The 16,419-nt window shown below is 42.7% G+C and overlaps 1 protein-coding gene across 1 annotated transcript in view; it reads left to right on the plus strand.

Annotated features, from left to right (window-relative positions):
- Window positions 1-16,313, plus strand: part of LOC140949031 (uncharacterized) — a 29,428-nt gene extending 13,115 nt beyond the window's left edge. Inside the window, exons 10-23 of the mRNA XM_073398284.1 lie at window positions 1,478-1,564; window positions 2,287-2,311; window positions 2,839-2,959; window positions 3,646-3,759; window positions 4,391-4,457; window positions 7,751-7,944; window positions 8,576-8,683; window positions 9,674-10,024; window positions 11,260-11,506; window positions 12,488-12,822; window positions 13,532-13,621; window positions 14,541-14,748; window positions 15,752-15,957; window positions 16,111-16,313. Of these exons, the coding sequence (XP_073254385.1) occupies window positions 1,478-1,564; window positions 2,287-2,311; window positions 2,839-2,959; window positions 3,646-3,759; window positions 4,391-4,457; window positions 7,751-7,944; window positions 8,576-8,683; window positions 9,674-10,024; window positions 11,260-11,506; window positions 12,488-12,822; window positions 13,532-13,621; window positions 14,541-14,748; window positions 15,752-15,957; window positions 16,111-16,275 (2,318 nt within the window). The 3' untranslated portion in view covers window positions 16,276-16,313. The remainder of the gene's footprint in view (window positions 1-1,477; window positions 1,565-2,286; window positions 2,312-2,838; window positions 2,960-3,645; window positions 3,760-4,390; window positions 4,458-7,750; window positions 7,945-8,575; window positions 8,684-9,673; window positions 10,025-11,259; window positions 11,507-12,487; window positions 12,823-13,531; window positions 13,622-14,540; window positions 14,749-15,751; window positions 15,958-16,110) is intronic.
- Window positions 16,314-16,419: the final 106 nt, after the last annotated feature.

Here is a 16,419-nt window from a genome sequence, read left to right on the forward strand (position 1 = left end):
AGGACTACTGAGAAACAACTCCCCAAAGTGTTCTGAGTGGGATTAAAGCCTAGGAATTTGGATCAGGGGAGTACCCACGGGGGTTAAACACAGGACTTCGGAGAGACAGCTCCAGCAATTGCCGTTAGATGGATTTAAACTCAGGAAATTGGGAAGTATCAACACAGGACTACCGAGAAACAACTCTAGCCACCAATCAGATAGGGAGTTAAACCCAGGGAGTATCCAGGGGATTTGAGCACAACACTACCGGGGTGACTAACAGAAAACAAATCCCGCCTGGGGTCTGAGTGGCATATAACCCAGGGAATTGGGATCAGGGGAGTAAGAATGTAAGTATTAGAGTCTGCAAGATAACTACAGCAAGGCGTACTACCATTGACTCTACGGTCAGAGGTTACCTCAAAAGAATACTTCATTGTCATCATATTTCTGACTATACATACGAGTGATTTCTGCTTGCAAACATTTAACCTTAGGTTCCTGTCAGGTCGGTACAGAGATTTCAACGCCAGAAACAAATTGAGACCAATTGCCCCTTCCCCCCTCCCTCCCCTAAGATGTGTAGCGGTTAGAAAATAGGCGAAAACATAACGCGCCAACTCGATCTCAACAACAACTAGAACACTGTTTAATCTCTCCAACACGTGACCTACGCTTTCTATAAATGGTAATATGTCATAATGGTGTAAGGAAAAACGGCTACATTCCTTCCCTTCCAACAGGAGGAAGGCGAGGAAGTGTACAATAAAATAAAATCAAAAGCTTAAGGCCCTAAAACTAGATTACACTTATTTTGAGCATCTAAAACCACGATTAAGTTCGAGCGTAGTTTAGTCTCTAAACGTGCAACGACCTAACACTAACAAATAATTTTCTCACTGCTTCGTCCATGTCTCTAACAGACAACAATTGCTCCAGAGTGTCTCGCGCTGTAATAATTTGCCTAAACTCAATGCGATCAAAGTCTGGGCTATAGTCCATCAAGCGCTTGTCTTTGTCCATAGGGACAGATTTTCTTGACAAATCATGGTTGTAGACAGGTTTCCAAATGCGAGATTTCGCAAGTCTTGTGCGACGCCCAGTAGGGGCATAGGTGTGAACTACAACAGTGTCTTGGACTTTACCGGCTTCCACAATTTCTCCAACTAGGATCCCTTGATCGGTGTGAGAACGTCGATACGTAGCTTGATCTAAGACTCGATAATAAGCTCCTCTAGAGGGATCTCCTTCGAGGGATATGGGCAATGTGCTGTGAGACCGCGCATCCTTCCAAGTTTAGCAAGAATTTGCTTGGCTGCTGGGTAGACAGAGTACAGATGCTTGCAAGCTTCGCTAACTGGAGCCTTTCCTAGGGGTTCAAGATACTGGGCCAGTTTGAGTGAGATCCCCTCGTCTGCTTGATTGTTTCTCTTGGGAAGGTATATAATGAATTGGTCAGGTTTGTATTGTTCCTCTCTCTCCTTTGATTGAACAGGAAGAGAAGCTCCTTGTGCGCAGGACTCTCTTAGTTCGCCAGGCTCGGCTTCTGGAACTGGTATCAGCTTCTCGACGTTAGTAGGAGGTAATTCTTCATTGGTAATAGCGTGCCTTAGACGATAAAGATCACTATTCTTCAAACGCTCGCTGACGATATAAGGTCCAGCGTATCTTCGGATGAGTTTAGTAGCTGATCCTTTTTCTACGTTTGAAGTAGGTGGTTTCCTGACTAGGACCTGCTGTCCGACCGACAGAAAATTCTCTAACGTTAGCAGACAAATCGTAATAATCTCGTTGCCTTCTCCTTAGATCCTTTTTGATGCTGGAGAACAGTTTCTGTGCCTCTGAAATCCTTTGAACTAAATGTTTTGCATATTCGTTCTTGCTGATTGACTCGCTTGGGAGCTGAAGAGCAACTGTCTCGGGTGATGTTGCATTACGGCCAAACATGAGGAAGAATGGTGTGATACCATCAATGCCGTCGATAGCCGAGGTGTTGTGCGAGTACACTGCTGGCTGCAAATAGTCTTCCCATTGTTTTTGCCCTTTGGACACGAAAATAGGAAGAACCGAATTCATGAAGCGGTGAACACGTTCTGTAGCGCCTTTAGCTCGAGGGCGATAGCTGGATGTAAACACTTGTTTAATGAACAAGAGTCTGGAGACTTCACGTAGTACAGCGTTTAAGAACTCTCCTCCTCGATCACTGAGAAGAGTGGATGGAAAATCTAGTTTAAGGAACACATTATCAAACAGTGCCCTTGCAGCTGTGGTAGCACTCTGATCTGCTGTTGGTATTGCTACCAGGAAGTGAGAGAATGGGCAGACGGCGGTAAGTATATAGCGGTTCCCGTTGGAAGATTTCGGGAATGGTCCAACAAAGTCAATTCCAAGTACATTCATTGGTTTGTCATAGAACCGAGTATGCATGAGACCATGTTGCTGATCGGTGGACTTATGCTTGAGGCATTCTAGACATCTTGCAACCCAGCGTTTCGTTGCCTTCCCCATCCCTCTCCAATAGAAATCTCTAGCGAGGGCATGGTAAGTATTATCTCGTCCCCTATGCATCCCGAGGGGCGAGTCATGATACGCACGCAGTAACCGGGACTTCAAGTCTTTGTTGTCAGGAACGAAGATACGAAGGTGACCTGGGTCGTCAAGAAATTCGTCTGAATACATAACAAGTCCTTCCAAAATAAGATATCGTCGTGCCAGGTTTTGAATGCGAGTTTGTTCGCGGGACGATAAGTCATGAAGGGCAGACTTCTTACTTCCGGCTGATAGATACTTGTGGACGAGCTTTAAGGTTGGGTCTTGGAGTTGAAGAGTGATAAAGTCTTGTCTGTTGGATCCTAGGAGAGTTAGGGGTTCTTCTGTCAGGCTGGTAGTTGAGAGATGCTCTGCTTTGGTAGGGGGAGAAGTGCTTGTATCTGCCGTTGTCAGGGCAAAGGCCGTCGTAAAAGATGAGATGGTAGCCGTAAGAGGGGCGAAGTAGTATGGAGTTAGTCCCAGTGCGGTGACCAAATAAGCTGACGCGTCTGCCGGTGGCAATATGTCAACAAAAGTGAAAAATGAAACACTGTTCTCAGACGTGATAAACTGGGTTACAGGGTAACGCGAAAGGGCATCAGGAACGGTATTACTGCGACCAGGGCGGTGACGTAGTTCAAAATCGTACTCAACAAGGGAGGAGGCCCAACGTGCTAGTTTGGCTTTATGTGGAACAATAGAACACAACCATTTCAAATTAGCGTGATCGGTTTCGACAATGAATTTTCGACCCAAAAGATAGGGGCGCCATTGTTCAACTGCCCATTCGACGGCATAGAGTTCCTGTTCGCGCGTGTCCCATCTTTTCTGGGTGGGTGAAAACGCTTGGCTTGCATACTGAAGGGGACGCAAGTGATGCTGGTCATCTTCTTGGATAAGTACAGCGCCAACACCAAGCTGGCGCGCATCTGTGTGTACGTGAAAAGGTTTGGCCCAATCTGGATATCGCAACAAAACGTCAGGGCCTGTGAGGGCTGCAATGAGGTCATTGAATTCTCCTTCGACCTGAGCAGTTAACTGGAACTTTCTGTCCTTTTGTAAAAGTTCACGTAGGTGGTAAGTTCTTTGTGCAAAGCTTGAGATGTGGTGCCTGTAAAAACCAACCATTCCTAGAAACTTCTGAACAGCAGTTTGGGAGTTGACCATAGGGAAATCAGAGATAGCTTGGACCTTCTTGGGGTCAGGGATGCGACCATTGGGGGTAACGATGTGGCCAAGAACTTCGAGGTGAGTTGAAAAGAATGTGCATTTGGACGGTTTAAACTGCATTCCAACTTGGGCAGCACGTTTAAATATCTGTTCGTAATGTTCTAAGGAACCATAGTCGGACATACTACGTACGATCAAATCATCAACATAAGGCATACAGAAACCAGTTTGATTGTCACTACTGCCTGTTACATTTCCCATGAGGAAGTCTGCAAATGTGGCCTGCATAAGCCTTTGGAAGGTGGCGCCAGCTGTCTTAAGGCCGAAAGGCATGGAGATAAACTCAAACAATCCACAGTGGGTGACTACGGCTGTTTTTTCACGGTCTTCCTCTCTGACGGGAACTTGCCAATAACCATTAGCGAGGTTTAACTTTGCAAATTATTTCCCACCACCAAGCCAGTCGAGGATGTCTATGACTTGAGGAAGTGGAAATCCATCACTCTTAGTGACTGAGATAAGTGAGCGATAATCGACCACAAAGGTAGGAGGCTGGGGCTTGCCGTGTAAGTCTTTACGACGTACAAGAATTGCTGGAGCACCCCAAGGAGACTTGGACGGTCGAATAATGTCCTGTTTTAGCATGGCAGTGATTTGATCACGCACGGCTTGAAGTTCTGACGGTGACATCCTGTATGGTGGCTTGTAGCAAGGCGGTGCATTTCCAGTGTTAATGTGGTGCTCAGCTTCATGGATACGCCTAAGAGGTGCACCAGGTAAAAGAAATGCATGAGGGTACTTCCGAAGTAAAGTGTCAAATTGATTGAGGACTGCAGGGTGCACGTGACTGTATTCATCAGTATCTAGGCGCAGCTCTTTTCCCAGTTTCTGATGATATTCTTCTGAAAATGGATCAAGTTCAACAACAGAAGGAGGAGGAAGGTCTCGATCATCCGTGTCATCAGGCTGATTGAAAGGATGGAGTAAACGGGAGCTTTGAACAAGACCGGCTGTAATCATTTCCTGATTGGCCTGCTTAGGGCAGTGTGGTTGTACTGGGTCTCTTTTACTAAACCGGGTAGGTGAAGGGGTCTTCAAGAGAGGAGATGCGTCGACAGGAGACTGACAGAAGAGCGAGTCATAGGCATCAAGTGATGAAGAAAGGATGTCAGCTGTGTGGTGTAGTGCATTCTGGAAATCAGCTTTGCCTTGAGCAGTACAAGGTGACAGATAACCAAAGGTGGAATGATCAACATGAGCGCTCTTCTTTGTACACTGCACAAGAACATTCATAGCTCTGAGTTGCTGAAAATCCGGAAGATCACCCTCGGAGGTGCCTGTGTCAGAAGGGAAGTCCATGACAGTTCGTACTGCGGATGCACTGAAGATGCCATCGAGGACTCTAACACCAGGTTCGAGTTCATGACCAGTTAGCCATAAGTCGTTTCCAAGCAACCCGATGGATGCTGCACTGAAGGTGAGATAAACTGTGAGTAGGTTTAGACCGCGGTAAACGGTGGTCTTGGTGGGTGCAGAGTGGCTACTTGGTTTTCCAGTAAGAAGGCAGGTAACTGCAGCATGGGGTTCCTGTGAGACGGGTGCTTTATCACATGAAATAGTAAAATTCATAGCAGGGTGACGGAATGTCACAGTTTTTTCTCTGTGGTCAGACAAGGTGTGAGTAGCTGCTAAGTGATTTTCACCAAACAAGAGTGGCCAAGACATATTGGGCACGACAAGAGCGACATGAACAGTTTCCTTGTTTGGAAGCCAGGCAATTGGGACTTTTTGGACACCAATAGCGTTCAGAAAGGCACTAGTGTCAGCCATTTGTACTGGAATAGGCTTTTCAAGTTTCTTGTACTTCAATTCAGGTCTTGCGGAGTGGATATGCTGTGCATGATCCAGGCTACACAGTGTAACAGAACAACAGGAATCAAGTGGGAGCTGAAGGACTTTACCAGCTGAGGTGACTTGACATGACAAAATAGAACGATTCAGGTTAACAGGCAGCTCACTTGAAGAATGTGGTAAGGTCGGCATCAGAAATAGCGGAGGGTTGGAAGACTGAGACTGAACACCAGAGAAAGGTGGTTGAGAAGTGCGTGGTCCCAGTTGGGTTGCGTGTGGTGGTTGAACTTCGCAGGAGTTTGCAACAGGTGGACGAGTGTTTGCATGATTAATATCCTTGCAACCTGGCTTGGAACAAGTGTTACAGTTGTGAAGACGGCCATATCTACATGATGGGTCTGGTAAAACACAGGGAGGTCGTTGATGTTTGTTCCATAAACGGCAAACTTCGTTACTTCTTTGGGGATTCGTAGAATTGTGGTTTTTCTGCGTTTTTTCGGGGCAGTTGCCTTTGGCATAGCCATAGGAATTGCAACTATAACAGCGAGGTCCTTTGCCGCGACCACGAGGAAAACCAGGAGCTGGATTAGTGGTAAGAGCGTTAGTTTGTTCCGGCGATTGTTTATTGGGTTGACTGTGCGAAGGGCTGAATGAACGCTCGATTCGTTTGCGGCTTCGATGATCTCAGAAAGATCTTTGTATTCTTCTGCTTTAAGCACCAAATGTTTTTGAATGTCTGGTTTCGTTTTGGAGATAAACTGCGACATGATGAACTGAGGCGAGTTTCGGTCCACGGGTTCGCCCAATTTAGCGAGGCGATGAAGGTTGTTTTTGAAGCGAAATGCGAAGCGATCGATCGATTCTGTAACGCCAAACGACGGCGTTGTACTTCTGGTGGTTCGGCAAATGTTGATTTTAAAGCTTGCTTAAAACTGTCCAGCTTTTGGAGAGGAGTTGTTTCATCTGTAAACTTAGTCTTTTCCATTGACAACACGGAATTTGGCCATTCGCCAACGCATGCTTGTTGTAGTAAGGTGAGCTTAGTTGCAGCTTGCAAATGGGTCGTTTGAACATCGAAAGATTCGAGGAATTTGTTAACGTCGTCGTGAGTGTTCTGGTCATAACGAAATTGCGGGAGTTGAAGAGCAGGCATTCGTAACGGCGTGGAATTTACTTGGGCTGTAGCCGGAGCTGTGGGAGGTCCGCCATGTGCGAGCAATGCTTCAGTGAGGTTAGCGATTTGAGTGTTTGTTGCCTTCTGTGCTTCCGCCTGCTGCTTGACAATTGCCGTAAGGCCTGCCACGATACCTGGTAATTCTTCGACGGTGGTCATTTCGGGATTTTAGGTTCTCCACCAGATTTGTAGTGGTTAGAAAATAGGCGAAAACATAACGCGCCAACTCGATCTCAACAACAACTAGAACTCTGTTTAATCTCTCCAACACGTGACCTACGCTTTCCATAAATGGTAATATGACATAATGGTGTAAGGAAAAACGGCTACGGATGGTTAATTACCAGGTACTACTGTAAAACTCAGATACGGACAACAAACTTTCGAATGCGAATGTACAATGTAAGGCTTCCAGACAAAGTTGAGAATGATTTCAAATCGTTAGTTGGGAGAATTATCTCATGCAAACTGTATCCTAGGCTCAGTCTCCAGCCTTGCGTGTCTCAATGCACCCGCGGTACTCCCCCCACCGAGAGCGTATCGAGACATCCAATGCAGGGGACTGAGCCTTACTTAAGCCTTGCCCCACCGCGTTCTCGTCGCCAGTGCCTTCAGGGGGCCTGAGCACGAGGACCAGGAGGCCCTGAGGACACAGGATTTAAAGTCCTAGATTTTAGGACTTCCGGTCATTTCCGATTCAAAAGTAACTTGGAGGATTGTCTTTTAAAGGCTTTGAATCTCCTAAATTTACAGTTATTGACTCTTCGGCAACAGCAAGTGAACGCTATTAGAAACGTTGTAGAAAATAAGAAATGACCGGAAGTCCTAAAGTCTAGGACTTCAAATCGTGTGTCCCCAGGTCCTCCTGGTCCTCGTGCTTAGGCCCCTTGGAGACTCTGGGGACGAAAATGGCTCCTTCGTCGATGTATATGAAGAAAGAAAAGGAAGCACCTATTATCCAGACATAATGTGATTGTATTCTCATTCATCGGTGATACGCTTATGAGTGAACTCTTATATCAACTGTATCTCGTTCATCTCCAGAGGTTAAAAGGAAGTATGGTTTTGCGGGTAAAGAGGACTTTGATATCTTTGGAAGAAATAAACTGTTTGCCCCGCGTATCAAATGGGAAGCTCTGAAAGTCATAGCAGAAAATGTAAAAACCTCTGCCAAGGAGTACGAAGTGGCATTTAACGGAATAAAGGCTTCGATAGAAAATAAAGGAGATATAACACAGGTTGGTGACTTATACCGCAAATTTCACGAATCTTAGGGAAAATATTTCTTGAGGTATATCAGTGTGCTCAACCACTATTTTTGTGTAAAGTATATCGCATTTTATAGTCCACAACATGAGGCTAGGACGGGGATCAGACGGAGGCCTTTGAAAGGTGTAGGTATAGGGAGGTAGGAGAGAAATGTGACTCCAATTTTGGGGGAAATGGTAAAAAAATGTGGGGCAAACATGCTTTTTATAGCATACTAATACGAAAGACAATCAAAATATAAACCGAAAGTGAATTTTCGGAACAAGAAAGCTCAAACAAAAAAACGGGTAAGATACAAAAAGTACACTAGATTGTACTCAGTACTCTTTTAAACGGTCTAAGTGGAGGTGTTATTAAGCAGTTGACGCACTGTTGGACGCACTGTTGTATTGTAGTCATTTCCGTCATGAAAGTAAAAGCCGTTGTATAGAGTGTAAAGCAAGAGTAGATAAGTAGAATGTCCGGTGGGCTGTTACCGACCTAACATGATTAATGTTTGAACTTACAGATTTAAATACAGATATTTCCAGTATTCATTGGCCTGTTTCTTATTTCTGGTAATACAAGTAAAAAATAACTGTTTGAAAACGGTTTTTGTAGCTTGCCAAGAAGATGTCTTCACTGGCTGAAAAACAGATTGAGTCGGAGAAGAAGCGATTGGTAGAATCCAAGAACATTGCTGAGAGCGAAAAGAGACTTTATGTGAAGGTAAAACATACTACAACGTACGGTGGTTTAATGGCGGTAGAGTCGCACGGGTAAATTGATACTACATGATGTAATTTAATTAGGATACAGCGCCTTTGACGACCTATGACGTTACTTAAAATAACGGGTATCTTGGATTTTACTAAAACGACTCATTGTTGCTTAAAAAAAGGCTTGACTTATGGTCATTTGTGAAGTCATATCTTGTATCAACAGCAACTGATCGCGTCACCGAGTTTTGTTAAATCTTCTGAGGAAGACTGGACGTTTTGGCTTAAAGCCCCACAAAAGTCCGGGAAAAATGTTTTGGGGGTGGCATCTATACGTCCCCCGGCGTATGTCACACCCGTCTTATCCTAAGACTTCTATTTCCTTATCTACAGCACGTAGGCTGACCCTAGCATGGTCTGAAAAGCTTGAAGTTATAAAAATATTGTCGCGAAGGACATATTGAGCGAGAACTGGACCCATGACCGTGAGGATTTTAATAGTCGTTCAGCCATCTCGTGTTCGGTTCTACCGTTCCTGTGGTCGCAAATCTCACGGCAAAATCCCGGTAAAATTGAGTCAATCCATCGTGAAGACAACGTCGCTCTGCTACCAGATGTTCTTCCGGGATATTGATCGGTGAAAATCAACAAAACGTAAATAAAATCAACGTCATGAACAAAACGACTTAAAGTGTCGTGGTCATGGGAATGTTTGTTTCCTGTCCTTGCTCAATTTTTCCTTCGCGACAAATTCAGTTATGAAACTTGGGGGTTCCGAAAAATGTGTATCTATTTACTATATCTATTGCGAAGTATAAGCACAGGTATACCGTGAGACGGGGGAAGTTTCACCTCCAACCAAAGTGCAATAAAACCCTTATACTTTGCGAAAAAAAGCTTTGTGAAAGTATCTCTCCCCACAAATGTAGTGTTTCTGAGTTTTATGTTACGTTTCACTCATTCTATAATTTTAAGTACTGAATTGTTTTTCTCCTTGTAGTCAATTCGACAGTTAGAAGGCCAGATGAATGGCATTTTGAAACAAGTGGAAACTATGCTCCCGGAGGTGTATGAAAAAGCAAAGATGAACGCAAATGACTTCCTGGCAATTCTGCAGGGTCTTACTGGATTTGTCAGCAGCATAGCATCGAAAGACCCGTTTGCGTTTATCGATTCGGCACTTGGAATTGCTGAGAGTCAACTAGGAAAGCAATGTCTTAATTCGCTTGAGGGATATCTTGCTAGCATCAAAAAGTGGTTAACATTTGGAAAGAACTACAATCCTTTGAAGGATTCGAGCGATCTCGACTTTGATCAAGTCGACGTTAATTCAGTTCCGGAAATAATGCAGGTGCAAAACATTATTGCGTGTTGTAAAATGTATTTCCATCATCATATCCAAGAAAATTAACTTAAGTATTCAGCAAAAATATGTTTAAAGCTGTGGCCTTAGTGTCGCCCCGTGTAAGGTAATCCAACATAGTCTTGGGTGCTAGATTCACGCTGTGGACAACGGATTCGACTAGGTACTGGATCCAGGATTCTATTTCAGTTGAACTTGGATTCCGGATTCAAATCGTTGGCGGGATTCCGGATTCTTGAGCTGAATTACAGATTCCAAAGCCTAGGATTTCGAATTCCAGAAGTAAATATTCCCATGATTCCGCAATATGAGTTACCTTCAATGGGCCGAATATAATCATGCGTTAATGCCCAGCAATAGACTCGTAGTCGTTTCTACGCTTAGAGAGAATAACAGTTAAGGCAAACAAGCCAGAACAAGGACAATGCAAATTTGTGACAGAATAAATCTCTTTACAAATTCTCGCTGCGAAGTTTTAATAACGATAAGATCCTTGTGTCGAATTACGTGGAGGCTGAGAATTTGCCGAGGCTCATCGTCTTGGAAACTCGGCCAAGAAATAGGCCATTTCCGAGTTCCCCCGGGCCTCTAGTTCAAAACGAGGGTAGGTGCTCAGCCTTTGATATGGAAATCATTTTTCATTCTCATGCAAATAAAACTCATTTTCACAAGAGAAGTTGTGCACCTAGCCTCATTTTCAAAATGAGGGTTTTTGGAACTCGGAAGTGGCCTATTATCTTCCCTGTGGTTTAGTTAGTGTGTGCAAAGAAGGTTTAAAAGATAAACTTGAAATATTTTAGCTTTCTTTCCACCATGAAACAAATAAATCATGGAAGGAAGGGACAACAGTTGATTTGCTAAAAAAAAACAGGTTTATTTAAATGTCAAGGTATTTTTGAAACAAGAAGAAATTAATATTGATGATACTGTTTGTACTGCTGAAGATGGGAACGTTATTAATCACGTGGTCATCACAGCCACGCGAACGTTTGACCATTTGCAGCAAGGCAAAGTTAAATACCTTCTTTCTCAGCTGTGTTTAGATGTTGAGTATTGGTCCAGTTCCGCCCCGGAATTGAACCCACAACATCCCGTTCTGTTAACCAGCACTCTATCGATTAGGCTAATTGTCAGCCGCCGTCGTATTTAAATGATTTGTCGCATATTTGTAATCTCTTCTTTTAGTTTTATTCAACTCTGTCTGATATTTTGTTGTCTAATAGGCCAACCTCGAGATGCAGAAGGAATCTTTAGCAAGTGAGCTGGTGTGTCTTTTGGATGTTGCCTCCCGCGAATCAGACGTAGCACCGCTCAAACAGCAACTGGAGTCATACTTCATTGCGGGAGCTGCTCGTATTGACTTGATAGGGAAGATAACTGATCTTGATAATGAAATTGGGGGTTATAACTTTGATATACCTCTCCTAGAGGAAACAGCAACGACGATAAAGGATTTAGGCAACCCGAGCGGTACGTACGCGTAACAATTATCCAGATCTCGGAGCATGTTATCGATCCCGCCTTTGGCCTTAATGGATAACACCCTCCTCAATCAGTATAATCCTTCATATCATATTCAGCCTTATTCAATATTTGCTTAAGAATATCAACGTCCCCACTCATGACACGGCACACAAATTTCCGATGGTACTGATGAGGAAAACAAGACCTTTTACTCTAGTTGATCATTTCCCTTTTTTTCTCACGAAAAGTTTTGTTTGATTAAGCATAAAGAGAATATTTATACCTCTCAGGTCTTAAAACGGAACACTGTATCGCATTAGGAAGACTGCCATCTCATCACAAGAGAAAAAAAAACTGATACAGTCAAACCTATTCTAATAAGCTTCATACGATGCTTCCCTCTATGTCAAAGGACACCTCTCTTTTAAAGTACATTTCACTTGCTGCCAAACTTCATTCATTTCCTACCTCTCAGATACAGACACCTCTCTATTACGGAAAGGTCGCTCTCTCTACAAAACTTCATACCATACCTCCCTCTGAAATACAGCACCACTCTTGGTCCCATAGATATCATACTTCATACATTACCTCACTTTGTGCTACGGACACCTCTCCATTAGAAACACTTCTCTTCCTGGTCCCAACAACACCAAAGTTCATATATATTCCCTACTTCTATAATACGAACACTTCTGTAATATGGACAGTCAGGTCTGTCTCTCTAGTGCCAGTACGAGGGAAGTTCAACCATAGCTATGAATGGCTCAATGCAAAAAGATTACCAGTTTCAGGTTTCAAACAAGATGATTTGGCCCGTGTAGAAATCTACTCCCTGAGGAAATCGTCAGTTCTTAAATCGTTGACTTCCTTTATGTGGCAATTTCCTGATTTCGTGAGGTGCTTATTATTCTTGGGTTACCTTGACACTGCCAAAACATTTTACACGTTTGCTTAATATTTCTTGATTGCCTTGAACCCTTTTAGGTACTCCTATAACTAAAGACCTTCAACTGAGATTCATGGAAAACCTGTTGAGCACTTATCGGGAAATGGAACGGACATTTATGGTCAGCGTTTATGAGCTCTATAAGGCATTTAAGTTTCGAACATTGTGGGAAGGAGAAAATCCTCTCGCCGAATTCCAAAGAGTGGCCAGTGAGAGTGCGCATGGCACTGGACGTCTTAATGGCATGATTCAACTTACAGAAGTACTTCAAAATATGGAAAATCTTGAAATAACGGCAGTAAAATGCTTCACAGACAACATTTACGCCGACGACGTAAAGAAATGGAGTTTTGATAAGGACAAGCACCAGGAGGTAAGAATAATTCCCGTACTTATTCTGATAAGCACCACCCCTGATAAAGCGCCGCCATCAGTAGAGTAAGAGCCGCATTTAGGAAAGAAAAGGTCATTTGAGCCGGGTGAGATAATTTTAAAAATTAAAATGCCGCGGTGCTTGTTCGAATGAATAAAGTACAGATCCAGATTGGCACGAACCAGCGCAACACAATTTTATATATTCTCCGAGAAATGACTCGATAGATCATGCTTTAGTCTGAAATATCATCCGTTTCTTCGCCCCACCCTCCCAAACTGAGGCGCGGCCTTACCACCCGTTTGGGGGTGGGGCAAACACATGGATGACTTTTCAGACTAATGATGCTTTATATTTTAAGACGATTCCAGCTTGTACACAATCTTGTATCGTCGACAATGCAGGAGTTTTTCCACAAACAGGTTTACGCAGCTACAACGAGCGCAAAACTGTAATTTGGCCGTTGTGGTCTTTTACAGTCTCGCCTCTTGAAGTACAACCGTTTTCTTAAGAAGATAAGAAAATCTAATTGTTAATACCCGATGAACTTTTTTTCAGCTCCGTGCTAATTAATTCAAGGGCACTATTATTTTCTTGATTCTGAATCTAAAAATGATACAAAAGATAGCTTAGTCTGTAAACTTAGTTTACAGACTAATTAAAATGTAACACATTTTTGAAAGTTTGACGTTTTTCTTTTTGTATGCAGATATTCAAAGGCATAGCAAAAGGTTATACGAGATTTAACATCAACATTGATAAGAGCTGTACCACATGCTACAACATTCGATTATTAAAGGTAAAGATTTCTATCAAGCTTGATCAGAAGACAAGAGGACTTCCTGTTAATTTTTCAAAGGAAATATTTGAATTTAATTGATCCTTAAAAAAGCTTAGGTTTCAGAGACATGATTTTGAGATAAATGTGTCTCTACAGTACTAGATGAAGCATGGCATTTGGGAACAAAAATAAGGTTACTAATCATATTTATGACAGTGAGAACTAACCTTGAGGTGAATGGGAATAAGCCACAGAGAGGACACATTTTGAGGCATAGACACTACATTTCTTAGCGTCAGTAGCACTTGATATTTGGTAGTTTCTTGGTGTTGCGGGCGGGTGTGACGAATGACGTGATTCAAAAATCTATAGAGTCACTGAACACTACCAATACAACAACACAGGAGCTAACCAACAATGGTATCCGAAACACCAAGAAACTCCCGATATTTGAAAAAAAAAGCCGTTTAAAACTCAACCTTACTTAGAAATTTCAATGATGTAATAGGTTCAAGCGTTCGGCGCAACGATTTCTGGGATTATTTGAATGGATAATCGTTAGTAAGACACTGAACAATACAAACACAACAACACAAGAGCTAACCAACAATAGTATCCGTAATACCAATAAACGCCCGATATTTGAAAAAAGAAAGTCATTTAAAACTTGACCTTAATTAGAAATTTCATTGGCTGGTGTGATAGGCTCAAGCGTTCGGCGCAACGATTTCTAGGATTATTTGAGGAGGCAATCGTCAGTTAGATACGTCGAACGAAATTCAACTATAAGGCAATCATTGCTTATTAAATTTTTGCCCACCCACACGATCCCAGAATTTTTTGCGCGGAGAGTCTGTACCCATTCTCCTTTTTTGTGTGTGGGGGAAATAAAGATGTTCCCCTTTATTTGGCTAAAAAGCTGCTTTTTTTCATGTAGCTCTATGTTGAGTTAACTGGCGATGAGAAACAAGAGAAAAATATTCCCAAAGATGTTCACCTGCAAATTCGCCATCTGAGTGCATCTTACTTCCGAGCAGGAGACAGCTCTATTAAAGACTATCGCCAGCCTCTGGGATCATACAGGAAAATCGAGTTTAACCGCTTTGCTACAACTGACCAAAAAAAATGTGAAGAAAGTACAGCACGTGAGTATTCTGGGTTTGAAGGTGGTATTCAGATCATTTTCAGCAGCAGCTCTGAAACTCTAGAATGGCCTACCTGTGGAGCTTCGTCAAGCAACATCACTTAACAGTCTTAAATCTCGACTTAAACCTATCTTTTTAAGAAGTATTTTTATCGTTTGTAACTTAGTTTATTTTATTCTCACGGTAATGTATTTTCGTTTTCTCTTAAATATAGGATTGTAAAGCGCTATTGATCAGAATATGTAAATACGCGCTATATAAATTGGTAAATTATTATTATTACTATTCAATTTGCAGATTACTGAATGTTAAGTCATTTTTCACTTTGCCTGCATCCAACATGTACCGCCGCCCAGTTATAAGCTGAATTGGGTAAAAGGCCGGTTTGCCGAGCGAGAGACCGCTGGTTCAAACCCCGGCCGATAAATAACTGAGGAGAAAGTGCTGCCTTTGCAAAAACATCTGCAAAAGGACAGTCAAGACTTTACAGTTCTCTCTGATAATGATGACGAACCATAGGCCCCGTCTCACGACCGTTACACATATAAAAACTGTGGGATATTAGACACGCACTCTTCGTAAAGGGTAGGGGACGTAGTCTCCGATGTGGTGGCCTCTTATAAGGGGAGGGACTGTTACGGGTCCGCAGTAATTGGCGCCACGCGCTGTTGTCTTGCCAAGAATTGGCGAACCTTAGTGTATTTTTGGTTTTTAGCTAAAGGGACTCCTTCCCTACATCCGAATCTCTGCCAAAAGCCACCTAACAAATTATACATGAGTATTGCATGGGGGAAGGTAGAGGACTAGGCTTGGACTGAGCTTGCAGCTTTTGGTTTTACATGTCTTACATGACTTTGGTGAAAGAGTGCCTCAACTACAGCTAGGAGTAGCGTCTTTCATACGAGGATCGGTATATAAATAGAGAGATATTTCAGGTTTGAAAATCACTCTGTTAGAATAAACATTGCGATACTGTTTTTGTTTTGTTTTGTTTTCTGAACAGCAAGCACTTTCTGCCTGACCAAAGTCGACAGCCGCTGGGAACCTATGTGCAGCCACCCACTGAGTAAAAGCACGTGTCGGGACAGTCTTTTGGGACAAGAAGAGTGCAAGAGTCCTTTTGGTACATACGAACTGAAGATCCCTGTGGATAAAAATCTGGCTTGTGACAATACTGGTATAACAGACAAGAACTGCAAAGACCTGGATGTAAGTAACTTGAGTTATGATCGGAAACTTTTTAATTGAATTCTCTAGTGTTTGTTGTTGCCACTGGCCTGAAAGGGACAATGATTTAAATATGCAACTATTTTATAAATTTTCTCTTGTTTTCTTTTGTGTTTTTCTTATGCACTATTTTAGCTTACCAAGTTTACCAAGATGAATGTGTGGATGTACTATATTTACTGGTCAGACAATTACCCAACAGGACCAAAGGATCCTATTTGCAGGAGTCCACGTGACAAACGAAAACACGTTACTCTTCCTGATTTCCTTCAGCCTCTGCATAATAACGGCACTCTTTAAGGAGCAAAGTTATCTCTGGAATGATTGAAAAGTCTGCGGTTAGATTAAAAAAAAATTTATTTATTTATCTATCGATCAATAAAGTGGCCATAGCAACAGGAAAAACTTTATTTGTTTGTCTGTTTATTTTGAATTATATTTCGT

Source organism: Porites lutea, chromosome 9 (genome assembly GCF_958299795.1).
Source record: "Porites lutea chromosome 9, jaPorLute2.1, whole genome shotgun sequence".
Classification (NCBI taxonomy): domain Eukaryota; kingdom Metazoa; phylum Cnidaria; class Anthozoa; order Scleractinia; family Poritidae; genus Porites; species Porites lutea.